The sequence below is a fragment of the Echiichthys vipera genome (assembly GCF_963691815.1).
Source record: "Echiichthys vipera genome assembly, chromosome: 21".
NCBI classification, from domain to species: domain Eukaryota; kingdom Metazoa; phylum Chordata; class Actinopteri; order Perciformes; family Trachinidae; genus Echiichthys; species Echiichthys vipera.
Genome location: NC_139846.1, coordinates 17,939,126 through 17,959,062, shown reverse-complemented (window position 1 = coordinate 17,959,062; position 19,937 = coordinate 17,939,126). Strand labels below are relative to the sequence as shown.

The 19,937-nt window shown below is 41.3% G+C and overlaps 1 protein-coding gene across 1 annotated transcript in view; it reads left to right on the top strand.

The window, feature by feature from the left end:
• Positions 1–19,937, top strand: part of bmp6 (bone morphogenetic protein 6) — a gene marked incomplete at its 3' end in the record, with an annotated part of 51,038 nt that overhangs the window by 25,605 nt on the left and 5,496 nt on the right. The window contains exons 2-4 of the mRNA XM_083936377.1: positions 5,446–5,638; positions 10,197–10,345; positions 10,680–10,877. Of these exons, the coding sequence (XP_083792503.1) occupies positions 5,446–5,638; positions 10,197–10,345; positions 10,680–10,877 (540 nt within the window). The remainder of the gene's footprint in view (positions 1–5,445; positions 5,639–10,196; positions 10,346–10,679; positions 10,878–19,937) is intronic.

Here is a 19,937-nt window from a genome sequence, read left to right as displayed (position 1 = left end):
GTGCATGCGTCAATGTAATCTAGCGTACTCTTTCGGTACCAGAGCAAAAAGAAAAAAAAGTCTTTGGCACAAAAAAATAGACCTCCGGTTTAGACTCTATAGTATTTTATAAGTTATTCTCTTTAAGACATTTTAAAATATTGAGGACTGAATTCCAAGTCATATTCATAAAAAAGGTTATAAAGTTTTTATACCATGATTTAGGATATATGTAACCACTGAGCATGTGCAGACTGTGAATATAAGGACCATATGAATACATGTGATCGTAAAAGATTCCCAGGGTCAGTGTGTGTGTGTGTGTGTGTGTGTGTGTGTGTGTGTGTGTGTGTGTGTGTGTGTGTGTGTGTTGCCATGGTACCTACAGCAGTAGGGACAGGACGGCATCGCCAGATGTTGCGAAGGTGGAAAGGAGAATCAAAGCAACCAAGTGAATCTGCAAATCATCCATCTCACTCTCTTTGTGTCTCTAACTGCCTCCATCTCTCATTCTTTATGTCTCTTTCTTCTCTTTGTTTTTGTCTATTTGCTCTCTCGATCTTCCTCTCTGTGACAACTAACTTTGTCTTTTTTCGTCTGGTCTTGTCATCTTATCCAATTCTCCCACAGTCGTTTTCTTGTCCTGGGTTATGTTAATGGACAGACTTTTTTTTATTAACATAACAACTGTGCATTTATTTTTTGTTTATATTTATTTATCTTGTCATTTATTATTTATTTATTATTATTTATATGTATGTATTTACAAACTTAATTTCCCCCAAACATTATTTTTAATAATTTCTTCCCTTTCCTGTGTCCCTTAATCCCTTTCTTTCACTATTTGTTTCTTTCTCTGTCTACCATCTTACTTTTAATCCATGCGTTCAGACTTTCTCTACCTATACCACCATTCAATTAGCACCTCTACCATTCCTCTCCTCTCCTCTCTGTTTTCTTTCTCTTTCTGTCTCTCATGTCTTTCTCTTTCTCATTAAATCAGTGTTTAGGTGAATCATCACAGAAATTCCCTGATATTGACATGTTTTCTAAAATGAAAGAGAAACTTCAACGTTGTGTTTTTTCATTTGTGTGTGTGTGTGTGTGTGTATATTCTCATGAACTGTTGACAAAAAATGATAGTGTGGTAATAAAACAAAGCCATAAAATACACCTACAGGTTAGTATTCAGTTCACACACATGGCACATAAACACCGCACTTTCCATCGAGCAGTGTTTTCACCAAATCACTAATATAATCACTCTTTCCCCATCTTTAGAATCACTCTGAGTGAATTCCTCTCTGAATCATCCAAATCTAAATCCCTTTTCCCTTCTGTGTGTTCCTGTCTCAAAGCTCACGTCATGGTAGATTAGCACAGAGGTTATGCTCCCTGTACACGTCGTGTGAAGACTTCCCTTTGATTTTAGATGCGAAACCTCAGTGGATTTCAATCGCATTTCAAGCTGAGAAGGTGGGGAAGCAGCTGGAATGCTATTTAGCTGCTGACGCTGTGGCTCCCAGGCCGCCTAGAAGAGAAAGGCTGTGATAAAGAATACAAAAATGTAAGACCGTGGCTGTCTTCATGTTTCATATGTTTATTTTTTTTAAAGATTATTCTTTGGCAGTTTTTCAAGCCTTTATTATATAGGACAGACAGAAAATGGGGTGAGAGAGAGGGGGGGGGGACATGCAGCAAAGGGCTGCAGGTCGGAGTCAAACCTGCGGCCAGTAATCGAGGACCTTCAGCCTCATTACATGGAGCGCCTGCTCTAACCACCTCCCCGGCCGCCCCACATCTATTTTTTTATTAAGACTACTCTGCATTTCAATTGATCCAAAGAATTCCATCCACATTCTTCATTTTAAAGCTGTAATCATTCAATTATTCTGAAATCACTTTTTCATTCCTGATTCCGATATTTATGACATTTACAGGGTTCCTACACAGTTTGAGTCATTTCCAGGTCTGGATAAGTATGAAAAAAGAGAAAAGAGTATGGAAAGATGTGTGTGTTGTTTCCAGACTATTATCTCACTTTCTAAAATAAAGTATATTAATATATATAAATCAAAACAAGTTAACTAACACAACATAGCCGACCCATAGATGATATGAAACTAATCAAGCTGGCTGCAGAATGGTGTCTGGTTACCATGGTTACCTATATTTTTTCACGATTTATTTTGATTGAAGTGCCTTAAACCTGCCAGCAGGGGGGGGGACTCCCCTGGTTGCAAAAAAAAAGTCAGATCGTATGGAAGTCTATGAGAAAATGACCCTACTTCTCACTTGATTTATTACCTCCGTAAACACTTTCCTAATACGTTTATGGTGCCAATCGCTAGCTTTAAGTCTTCTTCGTTACAGCACGGTGTTTATTTTATGATTTATGGTCCGATTTAGAGTAAAACAGATGATAAAGCAGGATATGTGTTGGAACGTGGCTACCTTGTGATTGAGGCGGGTTGGAGGCTGTGGCTCATGTCGTTGAGTGGTGAACTGAGGAGTTGCCGGTTTGATCCGCGAAGTGACAAAGTGACATTGTTGTAAAGCGCTGCGAGTGTTTGCTAAGAATAGAAAAGCGCTATAATTGCAGTCCATTTGCCATTGACAAGATGCTACCACGGCTATGTCCTCTGGTTCTCAGTCAGATCCACACCTTGCTCCTCGCTGGTGACGGCCAAAATGCGAAACCTCAAAACAGTTGTCCTCAAACCAATGGGTGACGTCACGGTGGCTATGTCACCTTCTTTTATACGGTCCACATGGTCATGAAGATCCAAAAACACTGCATCTCATAATGCAGCAACTAACATCTTTTTGTCAGAAACACCTCAACAAATCACACGTGATAAAGATTTACGATGCTCAAATTGCATTGTACATTTAACATGCAGAGCATTACTGCAGATGTAATAAATATTTGATACATATGACACTCCTCCTGACCTTCTCACCACCTACAGTCAGTTTATCAAAGAGTTTTCATGTCAAAAAGTCAGTCTTAACAGGGAATATCAAATTTCAAGCTGCTGGTCTTTAAGCCCAGGGCTGCTGAAGGGAGTGTTGTAAAGCCATTTAGAGTACCATGACCTCTGCGTAAAGCCTCCGCGCACAGATACACAAGCTTAGCTGATCTATTTTCCTTTCAACACAAGACCAGACCCGTTATCACACACAGTTACTGAGACATCTGTTTGTGTGTGTGGTGTGGGTGGGCAGCTTGTGGGGTGCGAGGATGAAATAGTCACTGTCACATTTGGGAGAAGTCACAGGGAAGATGATGCGAATAACATCACTTTCTCTTGGTGATTTCCTTTGCTTCGATGGGAAGCATTTGAAGTACAGAGAGGCAGAAGTGGCTCAGAAGTAAACTGAGAAGCTGTGATTATTGTAATTTGTTGTGACCATGTCACAGCAATATGCTCCAGAATTGGACTTTTACTGATTTACGTCATAAATGCAATGAAGCTAGAAAGACACGCCTTCACTCTCTGCCTTTTCTGCTCAGTTTCTTACTTAAGTTCAGCATTTATGTAACTTGGAAATGCCTGGGGATGAGGGGAGCTTTGACCTTCCTGGGTGTGGGTACAAGGTGGGGCTGGCACTTTTGGGAGCGTCTGATTGGTTCCAGTGTTCTCACATCAACACAATTTTCTCTTCAGCTATGACTCTGGGAACAAAATGTGTCATTGGTCCATTTTGGGTGGGTCCCCACATCATAAAGTAACCAGAAAGTTTTAACAACTCTGGCTCAGGTACAAAAACCAAAGTCTTCTTACCAGTGCTTTGGACTCTAAAAGTTTCTAAATGAATCTTCAAAATGAAATGAAATATCTGTTTAAATAAAGTAAAATACTGGCATCATACACTTCCCCTTTCTTTTTACTGCAGTCTTAAATATGTCTGAAACTGCTGGACACACATTCAGTATGAAGCCGTGTGTTTGGTCAATGTAGGAAGGTGGAAGTCTCCATGCTGTCATGAAACATATTCATATTAGCTCTCGATTTGAAGTAATCATTTTGGAAAATGTATATAGATATTGCTTCTAATAAACTAACCAGATTAGCTAGCTTAGTCTGGCTATCTTTATCCCCGTTTCCCAACAAGTGTCCCAACTTACTGTTGAACCAGCCTGTTCTCAATCCCAGGGCATAATAAACCTGCTGTTTTGTCACAGGCCTCTGCATAAGTTAATGTATCTCCCCAAATAGTTTGCTGTCTTAGTTCAGACTACAAAGTATGTTATTATTTTATTACCACTAGGGAAATCAAGGCTTATGGGGAACCAATCCAAACGCCAGTGTTGTTATTTTTCTATAGCCATTACATTGTGCAATCAACGTTTACTTCGCAATGATACGTTAAAACTTAAACGCTGCAGCGTTAGTAGTAGGACAGATGTAATGATGTTGGATATCTATCCATCTAAAAATTGAGATGGTCGTGTACACTAGCTGTGGTTCCCTTCGAGTCTGCACTTCCAGTCTGTGGTGGTGAAACCGCAGACTGTTGAACCTGCACCAAGTGGAAATTAGAGTGGAGATGATGATGGAGTGTGTGTATGCGTGTGTAGCATAGAACAAAGTATTTAAATCAGTAAGAATAGTAAGAGCGTGTTGATATGGGTTTTGGGTACGCAGGCAATTATGTTGCTAGTTTTTTGTGTGTTTTGCAGAATATAGCACATACTTGTGTGTCTGCATGCGTATTTCTGTACACAACCTTCTAATTGCACTCGACATTGCCCTCTTTATTCATTTCCCTCTTCTCACTCCGTGTGTCAGTCGACAAACTGACTGCAGACTCTTTGCTGTGGGAGAAAAAACCTTCAGCTGAGAAAGGAACCCAATCCCCGGAGAGCACATTATCATTATGGCGCATATTGCACTTAAAAGCATAGGAGGGAGCACATTTGTTGGTTTTTGTCATTTCACGCTGTCAGAAGTGGTCGCGCGACGTCTCTAAGTTTGCTGCCGCCGAAAAAAATCATGGGCTTTTGCTTGGGACTGATGATAACAGGGGTTTATTTAGGGAAACTGGAAGCCACGAAACCTATTAGACCTTAAGTATAAATCACATGTGATCGTTTTAAAGGCTATGGTCGACCTCAGCGCAGTGTCTGTGAAAGGGACATCCGCTTATCACTCACTACTGTATATTTACACTGAAGCCATGTTTGTAAATATGCAATTTGTTCCTATTTGTAGAAAATGCATGATAAATGTGAGACCATTGAAAAGGCATTAAAGGTCAAAGGAAAATTAATGTAGGAGATACTTCATCGACCTGATTTAGTATGAATTTAATCCACCCAAGATTTCTTCTGAAAAACAGGAGCAGAAAACTTACAAGCACGAGTATTTTTTTTTTTTTTGCTTGTCTCTATTATCTTCCCTGTCTCTTTCTCTGTGTGCATAATGTTATAATCCTATGTTTGTGTGTTTTATCCCACAGTGGAGTACGACAGGGAGCTCTCTCCACAGCGGCGTCACCACAAGGAGTTTAAGTTCAACCTCTCACAGATCCCAGAGGGCGAGGCCGTCACCGCAGCAGAGTTTCGCCTCTACAAAGAGTGTGTGAGCCGTGCCTTCCGCAATGACACCTTTCTACTCAAAGTCTACCAGGTGGTCAAGGAGCACCCTGACAGGTAATACAGACACATAGTTTTAAGTTTTTGACAGGAAGACATGAATGGTTTGAATCCCCTGCAACTGAGAATTGCAAGTTAGGTCTCTCAATTCCTGCCAAACCCTGATTTCCCCTCAAATACTTTTCATTTTTATGGCTGAACCCTCGTGTCGAATGGAAATATTGTACTTGTGTTGTAGTTATTTAACTTTAACTTAACTTTAACTTCGGCGGCGGATACTTAAAAAGACTTAGAAGACGTTGAATTCATTAATCCAAAAACAAGGTCTTTCTTGTTATTAAAATGTCTTGAATCAAACTTTCAAAGGTCTTGCTAACACATGGGAAGTGGGATTTAATTGGTTAAATTTAGTTTTAAAAAATATTTTACAGAATGCCTCTGGCCTTAACATTTGACTCATCCTTACAAGACAACAAAAAAGACATCTTCCCGTAACACATGCACAAAATCTTCAATTACAGCATGATATCCGCTTGTATAACATATATTGTGCTAAAATTCAAATTAATTTAACACCACATTGCATGAAACAGGAATGCTACAAGCTTCAGATTAGATAAAGGACTTTTCTCCTCATCGCCCAGCATTTCTGAAAGTAAGTGGCTGATTTAAATGAAATAAAATCAAACTCAAACATTCTATATCAGTAAGACGACACAGTGAACACATCTTCTCTGTCTTCTTCCGGTCTGATGATCCAAGTTCAACATTGACTGGGCACATGGAGATCTTTGATCCTTAGATAAATTATACACAACACAATTCTCTGTTCCGTATTCAGACTTACATCCTAAATGTACACAGTTGCTTCGACCTATTGAGTTAAATCTCAAATAAAGTTCTGTGGATTTGAACAGTGCTTGTCGATGCACTGGAAAGATTATGATCCTAAAACAGTTGCCTCTCCCTCTGTATTTCTCTCTATCTCTGTATCATTCTTTACTGACCCTGTGCCCACGCCATGTTTATATTGTAAAAACAAGCAAAACCACGTCTTACAGAAATAGCACAGCTTCAAATCCTCCCCTCCCCCAAAATGAGCGCAGCTAATACATCCCAAACATTTACATTACGTCTGCAGGGGCAGATAAACATCCAGTAAGATTTCTGAATGATATTTGTGTTTTTTCAAGCCCGCCCAGCGAGAACTAACTCCCAACATGAAGAGAATTCCTGACGCACATATTTATATCGCCCGGTCTATTTTGTTTCTCAATGAATGCACATCAAAGTATGTTTCTCCTTTAAAGCTCGGTGTATGAAGGGCTATAACCCTTGATTAACGTATTATGTTGTAATAATCAAGAAAACAAAACAACTTAAGGTGAGGTCTCTAACACCAAATGTTCTCAGACTACAGTCCGGGGCTGAAGCTGATCCACTCTAAGGTCCACAGATTGAAAAAGAAGCTATAGATGTTGGCAAAGTATATTTTTCTGTCCGTCAAAAGATTTCTATGGGTATCAAGAGCTACTTATTTGCTGCATTCCTTTATCCCTACAATGGGTGGTTTGTGCTCTCCAGTCTGGAAGTAAAGCCTTTTATTTTTGGAGATATTTGGAGATTAAAGGGCCCGAATATTTCCAATGTCTGTATTATTGTAGGACAGGTTTTTTACCTTGAAGAAAATTACAGCCTGGGCAGTGCGCTATCAGGTGGAGAAACTTTGCTCCCGCTGTGTTTTGCCGCGTCGGAGAGAATCCAAGGTGCAGCAAACGTGCATCCACTGACAGAAATCGTTAGTTGTAGCGCATTGTCCTCAGTGCTGAATGTAGCGACCGCATTTTGACGGTTCATGTGCCGTTGAGTCTTTGTTGTTGTTTTCCCATTTTCCGCCTTTTGCAAAACTTTACCTCTGCGATCATCAGTGGGGAGCCTATTAACCTTCTCGTGCCCCTCCTTCCCGTTAAAACCCGACTCCTGTTTTGACTCTAAGCCGTAATGATAGAGCGCTTAATTAGCCTGACACCCTTTGTACTTTTCATTTGATTGGGGCGGTTTCGCTAACAGCAGGCAAGGAATGTGAGAGATTACAATGCCAGAAATGTGTCAGGCCTGACATGGTTTTGAGAAAGGCCAAGCTTCTGTGAGGGTTGTTGTCACTAACTCAAACCAATTCAGCAGGATTTTTACCAGCTATTATAATAGTACATAACCAGATGAGTTGTTGTTTGTTGCTCAGCTGTACTGACATGTAGATCCAGAGTTATAATGTCCTTCATGCACTGAAAACCTCTGCATCCATCCAGATGTCTGACTTACATATTGCTTTTACATTCTGACAAATATGCCTTTTTCAGCTGTTTAAAAGATGAAAGCACATGAAATAACCAGGCCAGCTGTGAGCTCCACTCACCCACCTTGTTGTGTTACATTTTTTACAACATTCACTGGCAAGACTTATAAAGAAGATTTATTGTAGTTAAAAACACAACTTTCACCTTTGACCTTATTATTCCAGTTCATTTAGGCAGTCAGTCAATAAGAAGTTTTACAGTAGGCTCTCGTAGCCTTCGCCCTGCAGGCGGCTCTCTGATGGACCCCCTGCAGTCCCTCATACAGTGACGATGAGGCAGAAACATCGGTACACTAGCCCACGCTGCGACAAACGTGTGAACTTAGCTGTGGGGTGGAGTGTGGGCGTGTGTGTGAGTGAGAAAGGGGAAACTGGAATAGAGGCTCATACGGAAACTGTCAGAAACACTCTCATTAATGACCAATAAAGACGGGCTGCTGATGCATGACTTCAGGGGCATTCTCCGAACACCTGGATGATTGTGAGGCTTTGATGTCGGCTCGGTAGGAGGGTCCGACAGACCCGACGCTGTGTTATTACTACTGTAATGGGACAGTGGGAGGACAGGCCCTCTTATCACTCACACCATGTGTCTCTTTACCACTCCCGTGCTCGCTATTCATTAATTCGTCCACAGTTGTATCACGTGAGGCTTTTTTCTTCCCTTTGGTTGACACGTCCTTTCATTTTGTAGCCTTATTTCGTTCACACAAAATACTGTAAATGATATAAACATACCTGTAGCCTGATACCAAAGATTTAATACCGTCCTGTCCCTCAGAGAGGTAGAGTGTATGGTCAAATCTACAGTGGAGCACAATACAGTGAAGCCCAGCATTTTCTGTTAAGTGCAGCTATCCATCTTTCTGTCATTTTGTTATGATACTGTTACCCTGATACAAACCAACAGCTCCTGTGTCTCCCTTGGTTTCTTAAAGCGGTAGATCAGCCATCTGCTACAGTATAGTACCAGTGTACCGTACTTTGTATTTTATGCTGTAGTTTGATTGACAAAGCAATAACATACAATTTACCAACAACTATACAGAGTATAAGTATCAGTCAAGCACCTTAGATGCTTTTAAAATGGCTTCCTACTTTTTTTTCTACCAGTGTTGGTTAGTATTGGACTTTTCTTACATATTTTGGATTTCTTTTTTAATGTAACCAGATAACTAAACGTGCACAGTGATGTTGACACAACGTAACTGTCCATCTGCATTGAACTTTAACTTTAAAATGAAGTTTTTTGTTTGCCTAAAACTTAAAAGAAAAAAAAGGTTAAGGCCTTAAAGGGGAGTTATGACCATTTTCAAAATTCCTCTTTGTTATTCCTATGGCAAGACATGAACAAGTTTCCCAGATCCAAAAACTAAAGTGCTAAAACTCAAATTTCTGACACCATGAATGTGTCTGATGTACACAGTGTAGAGCTGCTCCAGAGGCAATTCACTGGGAAAGATGTTTTTTTTTGTTTCAGAACTTACAACACTACGGAATAGTTAACAGCTATAAAAGCTAATTTGGGTAAAAAAGGAAACATTCATTGTCTTTGGAGCAGCTCCAGACTTTATAACTGATGACATCACAGGTTTGAGACTTACCTCTCTGGTTTTTGGCTTTTATATAGACTAGCTTAGGGTCACAAATATCAACTAGACTTTTTTAGGCCATGGAAATAACAAATTGCAATTCTTAATTTATTAGGCGTTCGCCTTTAAAAATCTCAGACTTCAAAACCTGGCAAGCAAAAGGCCAACATGTGTGCTAACTAGCTTTGCTCTTCTGACGCTTAAAGGGCTCCTTGGATAACCAGATAAACTAGTTCAGTTTAAAGTGGTTTAACTACATCTTTTCCAGTTATTACTAAGGTCCTAGGCTTGATAACATTGGCTTCCTCAAAGCAATTTCAGTCAAAAACAACTGGACTGGTTGTTTGTCTAGGAAGACGTTTCACCTCTCATCCAAGAGGCTACTGATGAAGCCTCTTGGATGAGAGGTGAAACGTCTTCCTAGACAAACAACCAGTCCAGTTGTTTTTGACTGAAATTGCTTTGAGGATAACGATGACCTGGACGAATGAGAACATTCACAGGCTTATAACATTGGCTTATTTCTCTTACAGTTAGTAACATGTTTACTTGCCTAATCAGCTTCACCCATCCCCGACACATTCAAGTCAAACAACACATTTCTATTATCATCTATCTACGATCTAAGCAGTTTTTTTGTGTGTGTGTTGTCTCCATTTTCTCCCAGAGAGGCAGACCTGTTCCTTCTGGAGTCTCGCAGGCTGTGGGCGGCTGAAGAGGGCTGGCTGGAGTTTGACATCACGGCCACAAGCAACCTGTGGGTGATGAGCCCGGTGCACAATCTGGGCCTGCAGGTCAGCGTGGAGACCAGCAGCGGTAAGAGATCACTTCACATATACTTTTCATTTCACAACATAAATACATAGTTGGAGCTGCATATGGCTCAGCTCGAGCCCCTGTTTGGTCCAAGATGGCTGCTACATCATTATACATGACCAAACAGTTTGATCGTTGGTAAGTTATTCATCAAAAAAGAGGCTTTATTACAATCAAATACATGTAGAATGGAACCGCTTGGCCCGAATGACGTCATGACCATTCTGTCTTTTTCCTTTTTTCATTTTCATTGCGGTAACTTGTGCAAATCAACACCAACATTACGGTAAATCTTGTCTTGTGCAGTTTCTAAGTGTTGTGTCTTCTGAAACAGGGCAGAGCGTCAGCTCCAAGGAGGCGGGGCTCATAGGACGTGACGGCGCGCTGGAGAAGCAGCCTTTCATGGTGGCGTTCTTCAAAGTCAGTGAAGTGCATATCCGCACCTCCCGCTCCGCTGGCGGAAAACGACGCCAGCAGAATCGCAACCGGTCCACGCAACCACAGGAGGGATCCAGAGGGCTCGGCCCAGCAGGTCAGTCTGATGTCTGCTGCACAAACACTGAACCTTAACTGACCTCATCAAAGAACACATCCATGAACACAACGAGACACAAAACTGACCTCAGCCCTACCTCACTACACCCGTAATTGAAGTCTAACCTGTTGAGATCAGTCGATGTGGAGCATGTGTTTGAAGTATTCCTCTTTGAGACACTTGATAAATTGGACCTGACTTCATCCGGATCTCTCTCTAATCAGCCCCCATCAGATGAAAATCCTAGCCCAGGGGTGATGTCTAAAATCTGTTTTTACTGTAGGTTCTCTGTATGGATGAAGAGCATTGAAGCGTATCCTGAAACTTGCGTACGGAGCAGAGACTATAGTGTGTTTCAGAGCAATAGATATACAATGTTTTATTCATGAAGGGGATTTCTGTGGCAGTCAGGCCGAGCTAGAGTGTTGAATGGAGGGTTGGGCTAGAAGTTTAGCTAAAAAAACTTTATTAAAGAGCTCAGGTATGAGATCCATAGAAGAGAAAGGAGTTTGACTTACAGCTTTATTATGTTGCACTGTGGAATAATTTTAGTTCGCACTAGAGATTTAGGACACACACAGCAAAATGGCACGGAATGGCAGAGAAATGAATATTCACTGATTTAGGACGCAGACAGTTGATCCATGTTGACAGGTGACCTCATCCTCTGAACCTCCTCATTAGACCTCCGCGCTTCTCTTTCTACTCAGCAGCATGATGTAATGAGCAGGTATAAGCCTGATGTTATGAACTCGGAAAGCTTTTCAAATTAAATCAAACCCTAATCTGCCCACCTTTCACCTGCTGTGTAATTCTGGCCAGACTTTACAGCGCTTAAAGCTAAACTGCTCCTGTGAGGCTTCATTGTGTGACTAGTGCAGCACATAAAGCTTGCGCTCAGTGAGCCTGCTGTTAATATCGGTCTGATCCTTGGATAATTTGACAGATGAAGCATTATGTTAATATTAAGCCTTCACGTCTCAAAGCTTTGAGTGTGCTATGTATCAGCGGAGAAGTCTGTATGCAGCCGTAAAGAAAATGTCTCCAGCAGGTGTTGATATATTCCAACGTATTCTAATATTCTTGCTTTCTACAATATCTCTACATGGCAGCTACGGTATGTTTCATCTCATGGGAAGATCATTGTTGTGGCAAATAAACTTCACTTTGGGTGTGGTTATAGTGCTGCTTCCTGCACTGGCACTGAACATTGGCATTGGACAAATTGTGAGGTGCGTGTCTTGTCTGAAGGATGATTACATTATACTTAAATCGGTCAGAAAATACTACACTTGAATAGTCTACCGTGGATTTATGTCAGCCTAAATCCTGGGTAAACTTGATTTAACAAATAGAAAGATATGTAAAATGACGTATGGTCATGTTTACATGCTGTAGCATCATCTACAAAGCACAAATTATTGATTTATTTAAATATCTCATAGTGCTGTGTATCTGCTGAGCATCAGATAGCCAAAATAGTTTGACCCAACAGCGGCTGAAGTGCTGAACACCTGTTTACTGATCTCACATGAGACTTGTTATAAATGATGTGCCTAAGCTGATTCCAGAGCCTGAGACCCGCCCCAAATAAGCCGCTAACTGAGCTCACTCTCAGCCTCAAACGACTCAAGTCGGCACCGTAAAATCCTGGCTCATTGCCCCAGAGCCGGCTCACATGTGCTCCTCTGGTGCCAGAACACTACTGAGTGCACTGTCTAACAGCTGCAACCAGCCCTACTTGGCTGGGAACTAATTTACCTTTGCATTGCTTCTTCTGTTGCCCCATTTAATGTCTCTACCATCTGTGTGGTATAGAGAAGTAGTTGTGGGTTTGTTCTTTTACTCTGAAAACCCTTGCTGAGATTTTCTTTGGCTCTATTTCCTGTTTGTTCAGTGCATCTTCTTCACTTTCTCAGTAGGTTTCAGTGTGCTGCTGTTAACACAACAGGTTGTAAGTGAAATTCCTACAGGGCTTTTTCTCAGTAATTGCATTAGATGAAAGCGTCGGCTGACACAAGAGAACAAAGACTCATCATTTGTTATGCTACAGGACAGTTAGAGTGTACCACATGTTCACTTTTGGCTCCAGACCTGTACTCTCTCCTTTCCAGCTGTCTTTGGCTTGAGATGCCTTAAGACTTAAAGTCACAATGTTTTGAAGATGATACCGATACTGCTGCATCAGCGAATCCGAGGCTAAAGTGTACACCATGTGCTCACAATGTTGGTTAGCATTTATCTAACATCTCTGCTCTCTTGCAGTGTAAAAAGGAAGAAATAGACCAATTCATAATCAAAGAAATAGTTAAATGCTAATAGAACGACTTCATTTTCTAAGCAAATTGTGAACAAGATAGATTGGCTGTAATCTGCTTTTGTGTCCCAGATCATATCATAATGAGAAAACTGTACGTGAATCTGTTCAAAAATCCGCTTTAACAAGGACAAACTGTTAAATATGCGTCCTGGAGGATTGGACTTTACATAACCCAAAACATCAAGACCTCTCCGCCTCGCCACTCGGGACGACGGGGAGTGTAAATATTTAGATCCTACACAGGAAGCGGGGAGGCCCCCCTCACGGCAGCCGAGTGTCCGTGGCCAGCAGAGGACTGCTGGGATTGGACGGGATGGGAGGATCCATGAGGAATTCAGGAGGGCATATGGTTTCAATACCGCATCACTCACTCCAGAGACAGGGAGGAGGACAGGATGGATGGGGAGAGCATCCGTCTTGTGGAGCGCTCATGGGGAGAAACAAAATGTGGACGTTGTCCCCCAGTTTCTGTTTGGCACAGAGCTACAGTACATCAACTCAGGCCACCACAGCTCCAACTAAATTCACCCTGATAGTTTTTCCCCCTGAAAAACATGAGATCTAAGGCCGGACACAGCAATATGTTTGTTTTAAATTTCTCTAGTGTGCACTGACTTCCACATAGAGGCTGTTTAAAAAAGGTTCAGCATGAGTTAGGCTGCTCTGTGTGCTTTCTAAAAATAGTTTCCCTCCTCTGCTGAAAATGTATATTCCTGACCTGTGTGGGTTAACCACGGCACTGATTTTGCCGCATTATTTGTATCAGTTTGGTACCATTTTGTCCTTATTTTAAAGTTGCCATATTGTAAATGGTGAGATTTCCATGTCTTTTTTGATTATAAAGCAGGTGGAGGTGCTACATAAATTCTGTGAAAGTGTCAATACGCTCAAAGCACAGAGAAATGCACACAACCCGTATTTAGAAACCCATATTCTGTGTCTTTGAACGAGCCGTCAGGACATCTGTACATTATTTTATGATGTCACAACTTTACTGTATATAGGTAGAAAGTGCTGTTACAGCATTCCCCCAGCTGCAATGACGGTGCAGAGACATTGAGAGTGGGATGAGATTACAAATGCTGACCAATCAGAGCACACTGGGTTGCTGGGCAGACAGAGGGTGGATGTAGATATATTCAGACAGACAGTATGAGAAAAACACTGTGTTTTTAATAATGTGTATGTGAACATCAAAGCATGTAAACATTGAAAAGACAAGTATGAACCTGAAAATGAGCGTTATAAGACCTTAATTGTATAACTGACACCTTATGAGCTATTTTTGTCATTGTTCATTTAGATTTTAAACATCCAGCTGTACTGCTTTGCCTTGTCATAAATTATGAAAATGCCTTCCTTAGTCTGCCAGGGATATAAAACAACCTTTTAACTATGAAACTTTATTTTCCCTTCTGTACTCCGTGTGAGGCCATGGGTCTTGTTATTTCCTCATTTTCTCAAATTTTTGTGAGCTGGATTTAAAACGACATGTGATATTAAATGTCTTCCAGATGACAAACTATGACATATTCAGCCAAATGTATTTCTGCAGCGTTCATTTTCAGATAGAAGTGTGATTAAGTGTCATAAATCATCTTTGTTTTTTTTTACATTTCAGTCACAAAACCAGGCACTAATACCTTTTTAGTTTACATATTTTCTTAAATTTGGAGGTTTGCGTTGGATGCATGAATAGTTTTGTCAGCATGATGCTTCCACCCCCTCTGGGTGTGCCTGCTGTGTGCACTGTGGAAAACGCTGCTGTGTACCTTGCCAAAAGAACAATACAACACCTTTAAAGGTAATTTAGGGTTTGTGGGCGAAAAAGGCTGGGGAGGTAATGGTAGTCGGGTTGGGCTTTGGCTGTGGGGGAAGTTAACAACCATCCGGGGAAGGAATATCACGTCCCAGCACAGCACAGGCGGCCTGTAATTAGGCCTAGCCAGTCATTAGCTGCACAGCTAAAAGACTGACCACGCTAACAGTATCGCTTAAAGAATTATAATAACACGGCGCTTGGCCAGCAGTGGTTTTTCATCTGTCTCTCCTCTCCTCCCTTCACCTCCTCATTCTCCGCACTCCCTCTCCACCCAACCTCCTTTTGTTTACCGTTGGAGTAATTAGACATGGCGGAGCTCCCTCACAGGGTTTAATAACCTCTGTGATGAAAGACAGGAAGAAAGATAAACTTCAGTAGTAGTGGTTGGAGGGAGGGAAAAGAGAGGAGAAACGTCAGGGACAACAGTGACATTCTCCTTTCATGTCGCTGTTCACGGCCTCTCTACTTTCAGGAGCGAATGAGGCCATCGGGACTCTCTCCTTCCTCCTTCTGTGTTAGTGACCCAGATTTAATCTTAAACATTGGGCATATATAACCCAAGTTTTCTGTCACCACCACCTCTATGGGACTAAAAGCTGCAATCTTTTCTCGCTCATGATTTGAGAAAATTGTTGGACAAAGCTATAGAATTACAGTGAGGCAATTTGAGAGATCGTGGCCTGCTGAGGTTGATGAAATGACTTTTAATGTCAAATGTCACACACACACACACACACACACACACACACACACACACACACACACACACACACACACACACACACTTCCTGAACCAAACACCTTGGCTATAAAGTCTGAATTGCCACCATTTAATTCATGTATTTTTGGAACAACGTGTGATAAATATAACTTATAGCATTTTCCACCTAACATAAATTCGGGTCAGAGTGTTTCAGGGGCTGAATGAATGGCAGGTAGTGTAGTGAGGGGTTAATATCAGCCCAGTACACTATATCGAAAGAGCTACAGTGCTTACGCTCAGTAAGGAACAGTGTTTCCCCTGCTATTGAAAAGACAGGGTGGGGAACCAGCAGCCGTGGCCCCACCTCAATGAATTCAATGTGAATTGGAGAGTTTTTAGCGTGACATGGTCAAAGAGATGCCCGTCTACTCCCAGAGAAACACTTGCAGGTTTAACACTGTGAGGAAAGCTGCTGTGTGAGTAGAGCTCAGTGCCACTGGCTCCATTCACATCGCTGTGTCAGAAAAAGGAAATCCTGCTTCCAGTTGATATTCAAAAGATTTGACAGTGCACAAAGCAGGTGAAACTAGACTTCATGTTTTGTTGTGTTTTGTTTTTTAGTACTGCCAGTGCCTAAAGGAATCGTCTGACATTTATATGTTTATTCACTTTCTTGCCAAGAGCCTCATTCTTGCCTCATGTCTGTCCGTTAATCGTGAAGGCTTGGCTTAAAACCACTACATGTAGTTTTTACACATTAATATCAGATCAAACAATATATCCATTAGTGAGCTTCAGAGGTGTTGGTAGGTGGATATTTAAAATCTTTCCACAGAGCACAACTAGCGGTTTCCCCCTTTATGCTAAGCTATGCTAACCGCCTGCTAGCTGTAGTTTCAAATTTAGAGTAGAGATACAAAAGTTGTATTGAAAAAACATATTTCCCAAATCCTAATCTTTAAAGGAGAAAACGTATGGCATGTTAGGTATGTTGCTATACCTACTACTCCAATGTAAAACTAAAACCTTCTGGAATACTAAAATACACTCATTATGTAGTAAGCACAGACTTTTAATTAGTAAAGTAGTGAGCAGGAGTATACAAATGAGTATAATAAGTACGTTTTTCACATTCTCCTTCCCACCTCTGCTTTCTGTCAAGGAAAGGAAAAAGACATGAATGGAAGCCTCATGGGAGCCGGAGCTCAGCGGTAGCTGTGTGGCGTTAAATTTTTACAGGCAGGAAGGGGAGATGTGGTTTATGGGCACCACAAATCTGGGCCTTTACACTCAATGAAAGCCAACAGTAAATATCAGCTTTATTCCTCTTAAAGAGCCCCACAGACTGTAAATGCTGATGGCTTTGAAGGCCAAGAAGTGCAAGGAAAATGAGTTGTGTAGGTGTGTGTGTGTGTGTGTGTGTGTGCGTGCATGCGTGTGTCAAGCACATTTTCTGTTTGGTGACCAGCATCGTTCCTTTTGTTTCATTTTCATTTTCATTTATAAAATTGTACAGACCATTCCTTTCAACAAGCACCTCCCATCCATCGTTCTGTCCATTAACATCAATGGTTACTCCTGGTTCCGTACGTGGCGTAACATATTCGGGGGCTCCTCTGGGAAATGAAGGAAGTGGGAGATTGTTTGTTTTGTTTGTGTGAGTGAGTTTGAGCGTTTTCCTGTGGCTGTGGTTGTGAGTATTGGTGTGTGGGTGCAGTTGTCTCTAATAGCTTCCTCAAAAGGGTCAGGGTGAGTGGTCAGCTGGGCTGTAAAAGACCTTCCTTCAGCAGTCTTTTATTATTTTGTCTTTTTTTTTAGTTTTCAAAGTAATGCTGGGGAGAGGAGCAAATCTCTCGAGCCCGGCACACCTCAAAAGATAGGCATAGGTATAGTTTGAAATTGGGTACGGTCTGGGGGAGTAACGTGGGCCGGACGTACACAGTGGTGTTGCAGGCACCACACCCCTACAGTCCCTGCCCGAGGCAATCGGCAACTTGCCAAAGCTTCTTTTTTTTACGTTATCCTCCATAATGTCGGAGTCACAGGTAAGAAAATCCTTTCTTTTTTTAAAACATGAGCGATAGTAAATAGTATGGTAATGTGTGTGTGTGTGTGTGTGTTTGTGTGTGTGTGTGTGTGTGTGTGTGTGTGTGTGTGTGTGTGTGTGGGGGGGGGTTACACAGGAGAGTGTTTGTTTTGTTGTGTGTGTGTCTCCGCCCCCTCCCCTTCTCCTAATATTCTCCGGGCTGACACTGGTGAAGCTGATTAAGCACACCTGGGCCTAATCAGCTCCAGCATAAAAGACAGGCAGGAGACCTGGGTGCCCTCCCTCTCTCTCTCTCCTCTGCTCTGGTGTTTTTGGTGTGCTGGCAGGCAGCTGACTGTGCGGTGTGTTCATATAACTTGTGGTAGGATTTACTCCTTTGTCCTCAAAAGGAGGGTGATTATAGCACACTTGACTTTGTGATTTGGGTTTGTCAGTACCCTATCTTTGTTGTCTTTGTCATTTTAGATTGGCCTCTGCCTGTTTGTGTGGCAAGCAGGTTTCCCATTTGGTGACCGACATGGTTCCTTTTGTTTGTTTCATGTTTTCATTGATAAAATTGTACTGACACTTCCTTTCAACAAGCTCCTCTTATCAATCCTTCTGTCCATTAACATCAATGGTTACTCCCGGTTCAGTATCGGGACGTAACAAAGTGGAAAAGGGAATATCTAGCTAAAACTATACCTTGTGCTGTACCGTGCACAGCAAAGAAAGGTTTTCTGTGTGTTGATATTCACATTCTGTTCAATATAATGACTTGAAGACTGTTTTGACCATTACAGGATCAGCTTATATCATGACAATATCTCAGTATGTTATCTAGTCATGACAGTTATACTAATGATCTGTGAACTGAATATCTTACAGCCCAGGGTGTTAAACCCAAGTAATACTCAAGTATTCTAACAGAATAATAGTTTTGGAGCATTTCATTTCTCATCACGCAAATCTTGTCCATGCCAATCAAGGAGTTGTATGCAGACTGGAGTCATATCAAAGAAATCAAATGAGATGAACAGATTTTGCCACCCCACCTGCAAATATAGGAACATCACAAGAAACTTTAATGACTACTGGTGTAGAAGTCTGACGAGTGTGCAGGCAGCTTCATTCACCCTCCAAACTAGACCTGGATGGTGTTTGGAAGCACTGAGTACAGTAAAATAGGACTGGGCGATATGATGATATAAATTGTCAAAACAATGTAAAAATGTCTATCGTATATATTTTTCTATTTCGTATTCAAATATCCAAAAAACAGCAGTGTTTTACGTTCTGATCCCTGCTTGTGCTGTTATGTTCATTTTGCACTAAAATTCTTAATAAAACTGGAAAATATCTTTATTTGCCAAGTATTCATTCTCACAGGAATATACGAAAATAGGCTTTTGTTATGAGATAACCATGTGGTTAAACATTTTTTAAATTAAATTATCAGAAAACATGATATATATCATGCTACAGTTACAGAGAAATAAAATAACCTTTATTGAGATAGATTTTGGCCACATGGCACATCCTTATATGATTATTATAGCCCTTAATATTATAATAGTTATTTATAGAGATATGTTGACTGGCAGAGAAATAACAAGCCCAAAGACATTAAAACCACAGCGATCTACATTCCATAAGGACTCATAAATCTCTACACATTAACTATGTGAAAGCCCCATTGTCTGATCGTACTGTAATGTGTCAATTGCCCATTTCTCAGGTTCATACCAGGTCAGCCAAGTCACTCAGCCAATCAGCTCCCAATGGCACTCTTCCCCTGTCCTTGGATATTTCCTGTATATAAACAATGTACACACAAATGTGTGCAAATGTGCCTTACAATGCAACAAAAAACAGTGGAAAAATCAGTACAATCCTACAGCAGCTGGTCTAGGACCTGCCTGTTTCCTCATTTGTGAACGTTTCCATTGAGTAAATCTGTTTAATGCGAAACTCTCTGCTGTTGAAGACTCTGGCAGATCAGTCGGTGCTCTGGAGGGCAGGGCGAGCACATGTGCCCCGCTATCCATGTGTATCATCTGCTTGCACACACACACACGTACAGACACACACACACACACATACAGTATATATAAACTGTATATTTCCACATTAGCACACATCCAGTTGACTGGCCTTCCTACTGGAAAGGAAGGAACCCTAAACTG